General features: G+C 33.4%; 1 protein-coding gene across 1 annotated transcript in view; it reads right to left on the reverse strand.

The window, feature by feature from the left end:
• The window catches only part of LOC120223757 (attractin-like protein 1), a 519,004-nt gene that overhangs the window by 377,560 nt on the left and 123,729 nt on the right, over window positions 1–17,715 (reverse strand). The window contains exon 8 of the mRNA XM_039221981.1: window positions 9,046–9,124. Coding sequence (XP_039077912.1) covers window positions 9,046–9,124 — 79 coding nt within the window. The remainder of the gene's footprint in view (window positions 1–9,045; window positions 9,125–17,715) is intronic.

Below are 17,715 nucleotides of genomic sequence, written 5' to 3' on the forward strand. Positions count from 1 at the left end.
CAAAGTTGATGCTTAATTTGATAGCAATCTGCCCAGGTTTACTTCCAATAGGGTGGAGAATGACTTCTAAAAATCTCTTCTACCATTAGAATAAAATTTTATGATATCAAATTACTTGGGAAATGGAAAACATGTGTCTAGAAAACAAAGGAGGAATAAAAGGTACAGGAACAAACTGGTCACACAAAATGAGTGTGAAGGAGCCAGGAGAACAGGAATACTATCATAACAGCAATACTGTTTTCTGTAATAGAACGTAACAATTCTGTATAGTGATTCCCTTCCCTCCTCCACAAGTTTTGTTTTCATATTCTTATTTGTTTAGGGACTTGGTGGGGATATTTTAGTGAAGTCTATTTTCTCTCCAATGTAGCCTGTGAAGTTCCTCAGAGGGTGCAGCTTTGGGGATGTGCACTGTCATGTGAGATGAATGGTTTCTATCAGGGCTCTCATTGCGTCTATGTGAGATCTTTCTATGAAGCCACCTGCCTTCTTTGGTATCACACCCAGCTCTTAGCCTCCATGAGTTGATAACTGATTACTTTATTGCTTTTGATAATGTGCTAAAGTTTAACTTGGCCCCTAAATTGATTCAATTAATTTTGGGTCCATTGTAGGGGTAATATTTGAAACTAGTGTTTGACATTTTTTACAACCTCAGGGGAAATCTTAACTTCTCCTATCACTGGATCTTTCTGGAAAACTTCTAGCTGATTTATGGTGGAGCTGTCAGACTCCTGTGCATTGCTTAGCAACACAGTCACCATTCCCCCACCCCCCCCCCCCAAGGAAGCCATTAGCCTTGAAGTTCTCCAGAGTTTGTTTCAAACTTCTTCCCCTGGATAAAATTAAACTCTCTACTCTTTTACACAGCTGAGGGTTTCCTCAGCTTCCAGGAGCTCATATTTACTTAGCTCTTTTTTGCAACTTTGCAGTATTCTTTGCTGATTTTGTCTTCTCTCTGATTTCTTGAGTATCTTAGCTCAGGCTGCTATAATAAAATACCATAAACTGAATGACTTAAACAGGATACATTTATTTCTCATAGTTCTAAAGGCTAGGAAGTCCAAGACAGAGGTGCTGGCAGATGTGGTTGTTGGAGGGCCATATTCCTGGCTTTCCGACAGCTACTATTTTGCTGTGTGCTCATATGACTTCTTCCTTGTGTACTGTCAGAGAGAAAGCACTCTTTCTCTGTTTCTCATCATAATGGCATTATTTCTATATGAGAGTACCAACATCATGTCAGCCCAAATACCTCCTAAAGGCCTCACTTCCAAATACCACAACCTTGGGGTTTAGGGCCTCAACATACGAATTTGGGAGAGGGTATATTCAATTCATAACACTAAGTTTGAATACTTGAGCGTTTAACCCTCCTCTTTTGGGAATACCACCACTCCCAAGGCTTTAAATATCATTGATGCACTGGGACTCCCAAATTTATATCTCCTGCTTACACCTTTTCCTCTTGCCAGAGCCACCTACTTCCCTGACTGATCTAATTGGATGTCCAATAGATGTCTCAAATTTAACATGTAAAAATTGAAATCCTTTCCCCGAACCAATTTTACTTTCCATCAACCCCATTTCCATTGATGGCAATTTTATCCCTACAGTTGTTCAGGCAAATCTTCTAGTCATGCTTGGTTTATATTCTTTTGAAGTCGTGATTGGTTTAATTCTTTCTCACACCTCCCCATCTATCCAATCCTGTTACTTCAAAACATATTCAAAATCTGATCACTTCTTGCTATACCCATTGCGACCTCTTCATTTAAGCAATCATCATTGCTTATCGGGTAGGATGGTAACCTCCTTACCTGTCTCCCTATGTCCACAATTGTTTATCTTAGTCTAGTCTCAACACAACAGCAGAATTATCCATTTCAAATCATATCTTTTAAACTCAAACCACTTAACTCCTCTGTTGAAAACCCTTCAAAGATTTTCCATCTCTCTAAGAGTAAAAGCCAAAGCCGAGTTTCAATGCTAATGGTGCATAATAGAATCTATTGTAGACTCTAGAAATAGACTCATAAAGCTCAGCTTCACAGAATTTTGATTTGTAGGTCTATAGAGGGTGGAACTGTGGAGTGGCTCTCAAGGATATATACATATAATTTTTTAAGATCAACAGGTGTTTCTAAAGGACCTACTGAATTGAGAACAACTGTGTTAGAGTGTACATGGAGGAGGAGAAGAATCTAAGATGTACAGGAGTTGCTGTTACTAATATTAATGCATAATATAATGTTAATCATTATTTATATCACATACCAATAACAGCTAACATTTGTTGAATTCCAGTAAGGAAAAAGGCAGTGTGGTGAGCACTTAGCGTGCATTAACTTACTTAGTACTAAAAACCTTATAAAGTAGGGCCTACCACATTTTGATTCTAAGACACATTTGTTTTCCCATCTAAGCATCTCTGAAACATGTTTCTTACAACCAGTGAAATCATACAATCACTACTGGCCAGCTAGCAGTTATAATATATACATCATGGCCTGCACAGACACAAACTTGATTATTCAGTCAATGATACTATATGAAACAAAACATTTTTACTTGAATCAAAAGTGACTTATAACAAAACTGAACCGTAAATATGAACAAGTTTTATTAATACCTTACCAATTTATTTTGCTTCTACTTTCCTTTCAATGTATGTATGTGAATGATACACAATAAAATTTCTAAGTAATTCTATTCTTTTTATTTTTTAAGATTTATTCATTTTTAGAGAGAGAGAGAGTATGAGCACAGGGAGGGGCAGAGAGAGGGAGACACAGAATCTAAAGCAGGCTCCAGGCTCAGAGCTAGCTGTCAGCACAGAGCCCAATGTGGGGCTCGAAACCACGAATCGTGAGATCATGACCTGAGCCGAAGTCAGACACTTAACCGACTGAGCCACTCAGGCGCCCCTCTCCTTCTTAGTTTTTAGTTACATAATATCCCATTATTAGAAAATGGAATCATTTCAAGAAGCTTTCTGAATGACATGAAATTGTTGACATACCAAAAAACTCTCTATAAATATCTTTGTATGAATGTATTTTGAAAAAGTAGGCAAGCTTATATTTTTAGGATATATCCCTATAAATCTATTTGTTAAGTCAAGAGTTTTTCCTTTGATTTTGAAGGGTAATACCCAAAGTAAACATTTTCTATTTTTGATTGCCCAGTAAAACTCCCACTTGTTTTGAAAACAAATCAACATTTAACTTTGGAGAATTATTTCTCCTTTTCTCTCTCTCTCTCTCTTTCTCTCTCTCTCCATCCATCCATGTGAATTTTGTACCATTGAACCTACCCCTCAGTTCCAGGGTGAATGTTTGTACTGGAAACAGGGTTGCCAGATTGGGCAATAAAAACACTGAATGTTCAGTTAAATTTGAATTTTAGAAGAACAATGAGTTTTTTTAGTATAAAAACACATACCTACACATATACACTGGAGACATACATAAACAGACACAAAGGTGTGTATTAGATGTATAAGATTTTATGATGAATCAGATTAAAATTTATTGACAGAAATTCAGTATTCCTGGCCATGTCTTCTTCATAAACAACTGGGTCTAAATTCTAGATAATAACATATAACAAATGAAAATTTTAATTTTATGCAATTTTATATTGTATTAATAAATGCACTGTTCAATGCTAAAAGTTTTTATGTTATTCTTTTAGAAATTAATTCTATGTACAGTTATGCAACAGTTTATTTTTACTTCCATTACTAATCTCAATCCAGAAAACTGTTTAATATAGCATCTCACCCCATCAAGGTGGCACCGCAACAAAGTGAAATGTTCCTTTGAGATCATGTACATATATGTGTATCTTACTGAAAATTTTATAACTATGAATTCCCCAAATTATAGGGTCCACGTCCTTTTCTTTATATCTGCAGTATTTATCAATCTGTCTGGAATATTGCAAGAGATTAATACGTCTTTGCTGAACTGACAAAATGAAAGCACTATATCTACAATAAGATTTTTGGCAACAGGTGTGCAGGGAAAGAATCAGTTAACTTTCAAATCTTATTCTCCCATACATATCTGACTTCTCAATTCAAGTTATATTTTTATGTAGACTTAGGCTAATTTTAAAAACTATGATAATATAAATAGGCATGCTGAACAACTGTAATTTCAAGTCTTGGAAGAAAAAGTGGAAAGAATTAAAGGGAATCATTACATTTTGAAAATCAATAAGAGAAAATGATAAAAAGTAAGTTAACACTAAGGCCATTAAGTGGAAAGAAAGACAGTTATTTGAGTGCATGATTTATGTTTTTAAAAAAACCTTGCTTTTTTGTCAAAATAATGTGTTTTATGGAAGCTTTATCTAGATATTAAAATGTCTAACATTATATAAAATACAGATTCTCAAAGTGCTAAAAAATTCTGTAAGAAGGTGCATACGTTACCTAATCAATTTATTTTAATTTCTCCCCCCAAAATAACATTTTCTTGTTACTCTCTCTGCTATGCCCACTCCTCTCTCACTAAATAAGCTGGGTGTCTAAGGAAGTAGAACGATTCATTTTGTAAAACACTGCTACATTGCTTTAATAATAAGAATCAATTTACCACAAATTTAGCATCTCAGAGAATATTTTATCATTAATTATTTTACCATGACATGAACTCAGTAAAGTATAATTTAAGGATACTATCATTTATTCTATTTTTGTGTCCCAAAATAATTAGATATTGAACGAAAGACAATGCATTTACCTCTAGAAAAGTAGCTTGTTACTCAGAGTCACTTCTGGATTTTAGTATATTTTAACTCAAAAATAGGTTTATAATGCTAAATTCAAATCTAGGTTTTATCAAGAATGATTATGAAATATGAAGGAAAGTAATGCATCATGAACACAAAGTCAGTCACTCAGTGGACCTTGTCTTATCCTAGGCAATGTTTTTTCTTACTGATTTTTAAGCATTAGAAGAGCATATTTGACTATGAAAGATAAGCAAATAATGTGGTAAAGCTCCATATTAATATTTGTTTAAAACTTTTAAAGAGTTATAAGTTTAAGAGAATTAAAGAAGGAAAAGTTTTTAAAAAAAGAAGGAAAAGCTGCTGATACAGGAAATATCACTCAAATACACAGACCCACTTGTAATGTGAAATTGATTAGAAATAACTTTACATTTGCCTATGGGATCTATTATTCCATGGATTTTACAGTTAGACTTTAACAGAGGCAAACTACAATTACTACTCAAAATATGTTGGAAAAAATGTTTCCAACTGAAAAAAAAATCTTGTAAATATTAAGATATGCAGGATATTTTCACTCATGTTCGTCAAATATAACATTAAATATCTTCAATGCAAGGAGTGATTACAATGCTTCGATAGGTTTCTGTCTTATGACACGTATTAAAACCTCAAATTTTAGTTTAAAAATGAAGATTATTAAGCATGACTATTTCAAGAGCCTTCATTTAACATATACTTGTTCCTAACAAATGTATATATATAATGTAATGAGTATTTATCTAAAATTGAATGTACCATTGAAACTAAATTTTTAAATACCTCTGTAATAATCATAAGCTATACAAAAATGAACCTACCTTTATAGTGTATTATAACATTTACACTGATCAATATCCTCATATTGTTTCCATTCATTAACATGGCACCCCACCCACCTAAAAATGTTCATATCCTTAATAATAAGGATCCTTAACAAGGTTATCATAGAAATGAATGTGAAGTTCTTAAATGAAAAGATATATTAAACTGAATATAGCTTTGTAGTTGTGTTTTTGTGTTTTCTAGAGCCCCTGAATAGACAGGGGTGTTATTCAAAAAGTGTTACATTAATAATAGATTTTGGGGAGCCTGAGTGGCTCAGTCAGTTAAGTGTTTGGCTCAGGTTACCATCTCATGGTCTCTGAGTTCAAGCCCTGCCATTGAGTTTTGTGCTGACAGCTCAGAGCCTGGAGCCTGCTTCGGATTCTGTGTCTCCCTCTCTCTCTGCCCCTCCCATGCTCGTACTCGCGCGCTCTCTTGCGCTCTCTCTCTCAAAAAATGAATAAACATTAAAAAATGTATAAGACATAGTAATAATAGACTTCTCTTATTGAAATTATACCACACAAAAAAATATGGATGTGTTTATGAAAAACCAAAGCTTTGAATAGTTTTTTTTTTTTTAAAGCAGCATGTCAGGTTGAATTAAACAATATATTAAAATAATCCAAAGATAGTTTCATTTAAATTTTAGTTTAAAATTTTTTAATGTTTATTTTTGAGAGAGAGCATGAGCGGGGGAGGGGCAGAAAGAGAGGGAGACGGAGAAGCCAAAGAAGGCTCTGGGCTGTCAGTGCAAAGCCCAATGTGGAGCTTGAACACATGAACTGTGAGATCATGACCTGAGCCAAAGTCAGATGCTCCACCAACTGAGTCACCCAGGTGCCTCAAGATATTTTCATTTTAAACCAGTCCTAATATTTGGAAAAACAAGTAGTGTATAATTCCTCTAACAAAATCACAGAAATATTCAGAAGGGAGAATCCTTCAAATAATTTTCATTTACCATTACAAATAAATTGCCATTGTACTAATTAATCATAGTCTTCTGAGGCTTACAGCAGTTGATATCTTAATGTTTCAGAGAAAGTGACATATCCTCATAAAGGAAACATCCCTTTTGAGAATATGAGAGTGAATTTAACAGTTAAAACTGAATAGAGAAAGGATCAAATAAAAACACATTTTTAACTTCATCCAAATACAGTCTATAAATGGGGTTATTATATTAGCTACAAATAGTGTAGTTAAAAGTCTTTTGGTCTCTAAGACCAAAATGACAACCTTTTAATAACATAAAGAGCTCTATTAGTCTTCAAAATGATACCTTTGTGCATCAACATGTAAATGGTTTCTAAGACATTTAGAATTATCTATTTAAAGGATATAATAAAAATTAAATTTGAGAAAACACCTCAATTTTAACACATGATATTGTAAACATCACATGACATCTGAACAAGATAAATCATGTATCTCAGTAGAAGTAGCAAATTTTATTATTATTAGACTCACTACCCAGACGAGTTCTAGAAAGAGGGGCATTATATTGAAGGCTATCAAGAGGACATGATAACATTTAGAAGTGCAAATGGGAACTGGCCCAGTGTTCTCTAACCTTCCTATTTCTCCCTTGTTTTTTCAATGTGCAACATATATTCTGAAAGATTTTGACTTCCAATAAAAAAATAAATTTATATTTTTATTATTAAAATTAAAGTTTAAAATCAGTTTGCCAGAACTTCTAAAATGCAAAAACATTATTTACCAAAACATTGTATTAACCAAAAGTAATTACTCATTTTGAGAAATGTGAAAGTTTTTATAGGTAAATGAACTATTCACATTAGTTTTCTCAAATATTTAATAGTGATTCTAAACTTTAGTTATTACATATAAGTATATCCAGAGCTTGAAGAATTAGTTATATAGTACAATCCCTTCCCTTTACAGGAAAGGAAATTCAATTAGGACACTTACCATAATGAGAAAATAGTTAATGACAGAGTCGAACACTGATCTTTTCACAATGCTACATTTATGGAGTTGCATTTAATCAACTTTAGAAATCAGATACTTAAACATACTTAGTCATAATGAGGTGGAACCCAGACTCCTTGATTGATCTTGACTTCTTTTCTAATGATTAGAAGCATAAATTGTCATTTGCCCTATGCCATTATAGAAGGCCTCATATTGCCTACCTACCAATTGTTTCTTCTTTCTTAAATTTATAATTGCACCTAACAGAGGGTTTAACATGTGTAGAAGACTTTTTATCTTCATGCAGAATCCTACTTCTTGCCAAATATTTCTGTATTTATATTTAATAAGACCCTTTTCAATTGGATTACTTTTATCACAGGGTCATACCTAGTATATTCTCATTAATGTTGCTTTGACCATTTACAGAAAATCAGAGACAGAAATGATCTAGATGAATAATTTATTTCTGGGGGAGGGCTATCAAGTTTGAAAACATATTATACTTAGGCTCTGAATTTTAATGGATGTTTGAAAATTGAAGAATAAGAACAACTCATGGCATTCACTAATTATGTAACTTAGAATATTCTGGATTAGCTTCAACTCTTTACATATATTATTTTGTTATGTGGAAAAAAGATGGCAAACAATTATACCACTGCATTATATTATTGCAAAAATATACTGGCAAATGCAACAAGTAGAACACTAATAAAACTAATAACAGCATATCCATATTAATACTAATAGACTATAATACTATAATAGAATATAATAGACTATAATAGAATATAATAGACTATAATAAAAAAAGAAACTTACTTTTTCATTATATAACTCTAAAACAATAAACCTATTTCACATTTGTGTCCCTCAGTTTGCTATATTTTTTGTTCCTTTCAAGTAATTAATATACACAAAGTTAAGAAACTGTCTAATATATTTGTATCATTCGTTGTTCTGCAAAAGCACTACTGTTTTTATCTATTTTAGGATTACAGGGAACATACATGATTAATCCTGACACAGAAAGTATCAAATTGAGGTATACTTCAAACATACTAGAATTATGAGATAATCATGAAATGGTAAATATTTGATTCCTAAAAATCTCTAGGAGATAAAACCAAAAATATTTATCACTGAGAATTTTCTTTTAAATTCTAACAGAGATTTTTATAAAAATAAATAGTTTTTATAACTACTTAAAGAAACTGCAAATTGTTTAGTAAATAGTAATATATATATTCAATATGAATTCTAACACTATTTACAATAACTGTTTACAACTAAACAATGTTTCTACAGATACTGACAAAATGATAGTGGTAAAAGTTGCTCTAAAGCTTAAAAATTCTAGATGGATTTGTTCAATCTTAGTAAGTAAAGTTGATTTGAAACTGTGTATTTAAGAGGCACATGCTAATTAAGTAAAAGTGATTCATGTTTACTGAAATCTTTAAACAAAAGATTAAGTAATATCACTGGTACCTCTCTCCGTCGAGATGCCCAACATGTTTGTTTGATCTTCCATACCACTGCAGCCACCAGCAATAAAGATAAAAAACAACTGGAAAATAAAACACAAATACACTTTTGCTTAAAACATTAGAAATATGTAATGAAAGAAGATATACAGAATTTAAAAATATATAGAACTAACCACTCCACCTTGGTAAATACTTACAGTAAAAATGGATATATTAGCCATGTTTAAAATGCTCTCAAGAAAAATCAAAGTGTACAGTAATTATTTATATTCCTTGTTATACAGTATAGTCTATCTTTATGATTTTCTCTGTCAGAAGAAATGTAAATTTATAACTCTGTTGGTCTTACAAAGCAACAGAAATATATTTAAAATTGCTATTGAGTCATAAAAACTGGCAACTTTATAAATTTATATTTCACAGGTTCATTCACTTTATTGGTATTAGCAACTATTTTAGATATGAGCATATTCCAATGGTTCTTGACTGAAAACAGTTTTGCTCCCTGCTTACCCCTAGGGCAATCTGGCAATGTCTAGAGACACGTGTGATAAGCACAATACTGATAGGGGTGCAACTTGGCATCAGGTAAGTAGAGCCAGGGATATGGCTAAACATCCTGCAATGAATAGAACTGTCCCCAACAACAAGGAGGTATCCAGTCCAACTTGTCAGTTGTGCTAAAGTTGAGAAACTGCCATATGCTAATATTTACACTAAGAAACAATTCAGTCACAGTGTTTATACATATGGCTTATACATATTAGGTTACAATACAGCCATAAGCTTTGAAAATGTAGGATACTTTGTTAGCAGTGGTTTGAGACTAACAAATCTAAAGTAACAGAATTATGTGAATCTAATTGGTTCCAACCTTGTAGCACTGTTTTCTCTCCCTTTGCTCTGTGAAAACACCCAGAGGTGAGTAGACCTGGGCCACTACAAATTCACTGGTTACTGGTCACTACAAAAACCCGATCTTCATTCTTAATTGATAATCCTTGTATTCTTCAATCAATTCACTCATAAGCTGTGTAAATCTTAACACTTTCTACTCTTGTTAATTCCATATTTTTTCTCCCTGTTTCCCTTGAAGAGAAGATCTTAGAAAACCATTCAATGATGAGAACAATGGCAATTCTAGCACATATCCTTTGAGGGCTGAACACATTCCTGATAATGTGCTAAATACATCACAGTGATGCTTGGATTTAGTTTTATAAGAACACTTCTGGATGGAATATATGATTCCTATTTTTAAAAAGAAAAACCCAATGCTCAGAAAGTTCAAAATAAATTACTGATAGTCCCAGAGGAAATAAGTGGTAGAGTCAAAATTCAAATCCACCTCTGTAAGCCTCAGACTCTCTCCTCCCCATCTGTCAGGAACTCTGATCTAGCACACAATCTCACAAGAGTTGTTAGTTCCATTTCCATTCTCTAATCTGGTATCCAGTATCAAATAAAGTGGATAAAAAAAGAAGTAGAGAAAAAAGCCTGTGATGCTTATTTTTTAACCACTGAGGTGCCTTTTCGTTTTAGTAATTATCTTGTCCCTAATATTTATACACTCTATTTCATCTTAATTTTAATTTCCAAAAGTGCCCAAGTCCCATGTCTCCCGAAAAATAAAACGACCCCATTTTATTGACCCTATCATTTCTTCTAGTTTGTTAAGTGATCAAGGTAGTCACCTCTATGTCAATTTCCTCATAACCTAGTCTTATTTAGTTCCTTGTAATCTGACATCTGGCTTATATCTAATAAAATTGTTACTATTAATAATTATTAATGTTTATAAAATAGTCAACATTCCAGAGGATACTTTGCTCAAAGTGGTTATATATATACATCTTCTTTATCCAATCATTAATCAATGGAAATTTGGGCCTTTTCCACAATTTGGCTATTGTAGATAATGCTGCTACAAATATTGGGGTGCACATATGCCTTCAAATTAGTATTTTTGTATTCTTTGGGCAAATACCTAGTAGCACAATTGCTGGATCACAGGGCAGTTCTATTTTTAACTTGCAGTTTGCATTCCCATCAACAACATAAAAGGGTTCCCTTTTCTCCACATCTTCACTAACATCTATTATTTCTTGTGTTGTTAATTTTAGCCATCTTGACTGGTATGAGGTGATATTTCATTGTAGTTTTGATTTGTATGTCCCTGATGATAATAATATTAAACATCTTTTCATGTGTCTGTTGGCCATATATATATCTTCTTTGGAAAAAATGTCTATGTCTTCCCATTTTTAATTAGATTATTATTTTTTGGGGGTGCTGAGTTGTATCAGATCTTTATATATTTTAGATACTAACTCTTTTTTAGATATGTCATTTGCAAATATCTTTTCCCATTCCATAGGTTGCCTTTTAGTTTTACTGATTGATTCATTCCTTTCACAGCACAGAAGCTTTTTATTTTGATAAAGTCCTAACAGTTTATTTTTGTTTTTGTTTCCCTTTTCTAAGAAGGTATATCTAATAAGTTGCTATCGCCAATGTCAAAGAGGTTACTCTTGTGTCCTCTAGGACTTTTATGGTTTCCTATCTCACATTTAGATCTTTCATCCATTTTAAATTTTTATTTGTGTTTGTGTATGAGAGTGGTCCAGTTTCATTTTCTTACATGTTGCTGTCCAGTTTTCCCAACACTATTTGTTGAAGAGACTCCTTTTTTTTTTCCTTCAGATATTCTTTCCTCCTTTGTCAAAGACTAATTGACTATATAGTTGCAGGTTGATTTTTGGGTTTTCTATTCTGTTCCATTGATAGATGTGTCTATTTTTGTGGCAATACCATACAATCTTGATCATACTAGAGTTTTGTAATATAACTAGAAGTCCAGAACTGTGATGCCTACAGCTTTGCTTTTCCTTTTCAAGGCTGCTTTGGCTATTTGGGGTCTTTGTGCTTCCATACAAATTTTAGGATTGTTGTTCTAACTTTGTGAAGATGCTGTTGTATTTTGATAGGGATTGCATTAAGCATATAGATTGCTTTGGGTAATCTAGCCATTTTAACAATATTTGTTCTTCTAATCCATGAGCATGGAATGTTTTTCCATTTCTTTGTGTCATCTTAAATTTCTTTCATCAGTATTTTATAGTTTTCAGAGTATAGGTTTATTACCTCTTTGGTTAGGTTTATTTCTAGATACCATATGGTTTTTGATGCAATTGTAAATAGGATTAATTCCCTGAATTCTCTTTCTGCTGCTTTATTACTGGTATACAGAAATACAACAGATTTCTGTATGTTGATTTTGTATCCTGCAATTTCACTGAATTTATCAGTTCTGGCAATTTTTTGGTGAAGTCTTTCGGGTTTTCTACATACAGTCTCATGTCATCTCAAATAGTGAAAGTTTTAATTCTTCCTTGTTGATTTGGATGCTTTTTATTTCTTTCTGCTGTCTGACTGCTATGGCTAGGACTTCCGGTACTATGTTGGATAAATGGGGTGACCGTGGACATCCTTGTCTTGTTCCTGACCTTAGTGGAAGAGCTCTCAATATTTCCACATTGGGGATGATATTAGCTGTGGGCTTTTCATATATGGCCTTTATTATGTTGAGGTATGTCCCCTTTAGCCCTACTCTGTTGAAGGATTTTATCAAGAATGGATGCTGTATTTTGTGAAATGTTTGTCTGCATATTGAAAGGATCATACATGGTCCTTTTCTTTCTTTTATCAATGTGGTGTATCACATTGATTGATTTGCAAATATTGAACCACCCTTACAGCCCAGGAATAAATCCCACTTCACAGAGGTGAATGATTCTTTTAATATACAGCTGGATTCGGTTTGCTAGCATTTTTTTTTTAAATGTTTTATTTATTTCTAGGAAAGAGACAGAGAGAGAGAGACAGCGTGAGCAGGGCAGGGTCAGAGAGAGAGGGAGACACAGACTCTGAAACAGGCTCCAGGCTCTGAGCTGGCAGTCAGCACAGAGCCCGACGCGGGGCTCGAACCCACGAACCGCGAGATCATGACCTAAGCGAAAGTCGGACGCTTAACCGACTAAGCCACCCAGGCGCCCCAGGTTTGCTAGCATTTTATTGAGAATTTCTGCATCCATTTCACCAGAGATATTGGCCTATAATTTTCTTTTTTAGTGGAATCTTTGTCTGGTTTTGTATCAGGGTAATTCTGGCTTTAGAGAATGAATTTGGAAGTTTTCCTTTCTTTTCTATTTTTTGGAATAGTTTGAGAAGAATAGGTATTAGCTCTTCTTTAAATGTTTGGTCAAATTTTCCTGTGAAGCCATATGGCCCTGACTTTTGTTTGTTGGGAGAGATTTAATTCAATTTCTTTGCTGGTTATCAGTCTGTTCAAGTTTTCTATCTCTTCATGTTTCAGTTTTGGTAGTTTATATGTTTCTAGGAATTTATTCTTTTTCTTCAGGTTATCCAATTTATTGGCATCTAATTTTTCATAATATCCTCTCACAGTTTTTTTCTATTTTTGTGGTGTTGGTTATTATTTCTCCTGTCTCATTTGTGATTTTATTTATTTGGGTCTTTTTTTCTTTTTGATAAGTTTTGCTAGGGGGTTATAAATTGTATTATTGTTTTTCAAAGACAAAAAGAGGTTCCCTCTTTTAAATTATGGACATTCCCTAAAACCTAGTTCACAGCATGCTGTTACCTTCTCTTACTCTCAGAGAGAATGAGCTGAGTTATCCTCACGGCCTCAGTTATAACCTTAACTGGAATGATTTCCAAACCTTTATCATTATACCTGCCCAAATGAGAGCATCTTATCATTAAAGGTGATCTAATAGATTTATTTCAGATGCCCTCTCAGGAAAGAAATTCCTAGCAAACTCTGTGATCCAGCCCCTAATCACTCATCAAAGTTGAGAAACTGCTGACTCACAAGTCAGTGCATTGTATTTTTAGCTAGCTCAAACTATAAAAATGTTCTTCTATTAACTTCTTTCTAGCTTTTATCAGTCAATGCTGCTTCTGCCTTCTGGGTTATACTGAATCAGTCAATTCTTCTATACCCTAAAACTTCATTATATATTTGAAGACCCTACATGTTTCCCTCTAGTTCACTGGTTCTCAACTCCAGAAGATATTTGGTAGTGTCTGGAGACAACTGGTTTCACCATTTGGTGGACATCTAGGAGGATGCTGGTAAACACCCTACAATACACAAGCCACCCTCCTTCCCCGTAACAAAGATTTTCCCAGCTTAATATGCTAATAGTGTCATGAAACCCAATTCTAGTCTGAATTATTACCATTGTTGTATCCCAGATTAACACTGTAACTGTTAAAATATAGTAGTGAAAAGTAAAGACTAAGGATCCATTTATCTAAATTTCAGTCCTACCATTACACTTAAGAATTTTCTAATATAATTATTTTCAAATCGGTTTCCATACAACACCCTCTTCCATTGAGTGCTCACTCCAACAAGTGCCCTCCTCAATGCCCATCACCCTCTTCCCCTCTCCCCCCATCAACACTTAATTTGTTCTCATTATATGAGAGTCTCTTATGGTTTGCCTCCCTTCCTCTCTGTAACTTTATTTTTCCCCTTACCCTCCCCCATGGCCTTCTGTTATGTTTCTGAAGATCCACATATGAGTGAAAACATATCGTATCTGTCTTTCTCTAGCTGACTTATTTCACTTAGCATAATACCCTCCAATTCCATCCACACTGCTGCAAATGGCCAGATTTCATTCTTTCTCATTGCCATACACTTGAGAATTTTAAAGAAGAGATATATCACCTCCAATATACTGTGCCAAATCTGAACTCACGAATAAAGTTCATAATAAAAGACACGAACATCTTTTGCGTAATATATACCCAGCACTATGTTATGTGTTTTACATGGATTATTTAGTTACCACAATCACACATGATATACCATGTACACTGTTACATACTTATTTAAAAGATAAGAGAGCTGAGACATGGAGACTTCAAGTTGTCTAGGTTACAAAAGTCTTAAATTGCCAAGTTCTCCCCTTCTCCTAACTTCTTTGACTCACCATTTCTTTTCAGCTAAAATGTAAAAACACATTCAACTTTAAAATCCCTGTGCCAAGTGGAGCCTGGGTGGCTCAGTAGGGTGGGCATCCAACGTTAGCTCAAGTCCTAATCTCATGGCGCAGCTTCTGAGTTCGAGCCCCATTCTGTCTTGACAGGTCAGAGCCTGGAACCTGTTTAGGACTTTGTGTGTGTCTCTCTGTTTGCCCGCCCCCCACCTCCCGCCCTGCTCACACTCTATCTCTCCTTCTCTGTGTCTCAGAAATAAACATTAAAAAAATATAAAATAAAATGAAATCCCTGTACCGAATCCAGCAACAAATCTGATCACCCATTTCCTTCAGAATGTCTGCAGCTGTAGACAATACTACATACACCAAAATTCATTTACATTTAATAATTAAATACAACTCAAGTGCAAAATGTATTATTATTAAATAATCGACAATTCACAATATTTCTCCCAAAATAGCTACATGATAGTGATTCAGTTCAAGGCAGTGATGACTTGTTAGATTTCCCCACGAGGAAACTAAATTCTTTCTGATCAAAATTTCATGACTCAAATAAAAGGTGTCATTTTTATAATGCTGCAGAATGGCAGTACAAAATTTTGTTTATAATTTCACCTCCTTCAGAAGAGGAGATATATACTTTAGGGATTTGCAGCAAATGCTTTCTATGTTGATTCATATTAAGTTAGTAGTAACAGTAAAGAGAAACCAAGATGATGCCAAAAATAGGCAAAATCAATAAAGTTTTAATAAAATTTTAATAGTCTCCATAAATATTAGAAACCTAGTGAAATATATCTCAGTTCATGGCATATAGTAGTTGTCACTAAGTTTTTATTAAATGAATGAGATTGGTTCTTCAATTGATTTAAAAATCTATAATTGTTTCTGATATCAGATGTCCTATTTGGCATTTTAATCCCGATAGCAAGGTACTATTTACAACTTTTTTTATTTCTAATAAACCAAACTGAAAATGTAAGTTATAGTTCTTTTTTTAAGGGACTATAAAAAAACAAAGATACTTGACAGATTTATCCAGCGTTGTTGAAACTCATTCCTTTGTGACTGTCAGAAAATCCTAGTCCATACTGACAATCCCAGAAACCTTTAGAGTGACAAAATTCCCATCAGTCTTCATTACTTGAAGGAACAGTGCCCTGCAGGCACCCTGTTCTTCCCACTGGTTCTCTTTTGCCCAATGGACATTAAGGGAGTGAGAAATAAACTTTTATTAAGTAGCGACTAGGATTTCTGGGCTTATCTGTTCTAATTAGCTGTTCCCTAATATATTTCTTAACTCACAGGTCTTAATGGGCAACATCAAGTATGAGCATCCTTTAATCTACTATGTGGCACTCTGGTCAGAGAAAAACTAGTCTCACTGCTTTCTTTCATATCTTCTTTTTTCTTTCATATTATACAATAGTTCATATTGCTTCTTAGTATAGATATGGGTGGGGGAGCACACAGGAATAATTGGGCTTTCATTTCTTAATAAAGTCTGCTGTATAATAATGCCAGAAGATCTGAAAGGTTGAACACCCTTTAGTACAATCCTCCAAATGGAAATAGAAAAAAAAAAATGAAAAGAAATATTAAAAAGCAAGTACATGAGCTACAGGGATAAAAGAAGAGAAGCACAGAAACTTAGGGAGAGATATTTCAATAATTTGATTTTAACCTTCATAAAATGGTCATTATGGAAAGTATTCTTAATATGAAAAACCATGGAACTCATTAGGTATTCTCATTTAGTGAAAATTAAAAAGAATTCAATAAATGTAACACAGTGTGGTATAAGGTTATATTGTAAAGCAGGTTTCTAGTGACAAAGAAATATCCTCTGGTGGTAATCTAGTTGGCCAAATGCAAAGAGAGATAATATTGTCACTATTTTATAGCAATTTGAGGCTAATTGATCATAAAATTCAAGTCTTAAATACATATTTTAAAAGATGGTCTGGGCATATTAATCTTTTATTCTACTGAAAAATGTTACAAACTAGGGAATTGTGTTGAAATACAGAAACATATTATTTTAAAAAGTAATTTACTTCCTAATAACTGTTATTCCAGAAAATATCTTTCAAGGGTTTTAAAAATACTTTTCTAACACTTGAAGGATGTTTTTTTCTTATCATCTAAAATATTAACAAAGTAAATTGCTAACTTAGAATGCAATAAAAACTCCGTATTTTTTTAAAAAAAAATTTGTTTTAGTTATTAGATTGACACAGATGAAAAATCAACAAGGTCTAGTGGGTAAAAGTGGAAAAGCAATATGTTCATTGCAATAGATTGGTCCAAATTTTCTGAGGATTGTTAAGCAAGAGTTAATTATATCTCAGGAAGCATTGTCAGTTAAGATGATTTCAAAGGCAAGAGACAGAAATCTAACACAAAATAGTGTAAACAATATTCGGACTAAATGGATTTTATATTTCTTGCTATGAAAAGTGTTCTCCCCAAATACCTATAATGAAGCCCAACATCTAATGTGCTTATATTTAGAGATAGGTAATTTAGGAGGTAATCAGGTTAAATGAGGTCATTGGGGTGGGGTCCTGATCCGACAGGATTAGTGTTCTGTTTTTTTTGTTTTTTTTTTTAATTTTCTTTAAACTAAAAAA

Source organism: Hyaena hyaena, unplaced genomic scaffold, assembly GCF_003009895.1.
Source record: "Hyaena hyaena isolate Hyena2069 unplaced genomic scaffold, ASM300989v1 scaffold_1035, whole genome shotgun sequence".
Classification (NCBI taxonomy): domain Eukaryota; kingdom Metazoa; phylum Chordata; class Mammalia; order Carnivora; family Hyaenidae; genus Hyaena; species Hyaena hyaena.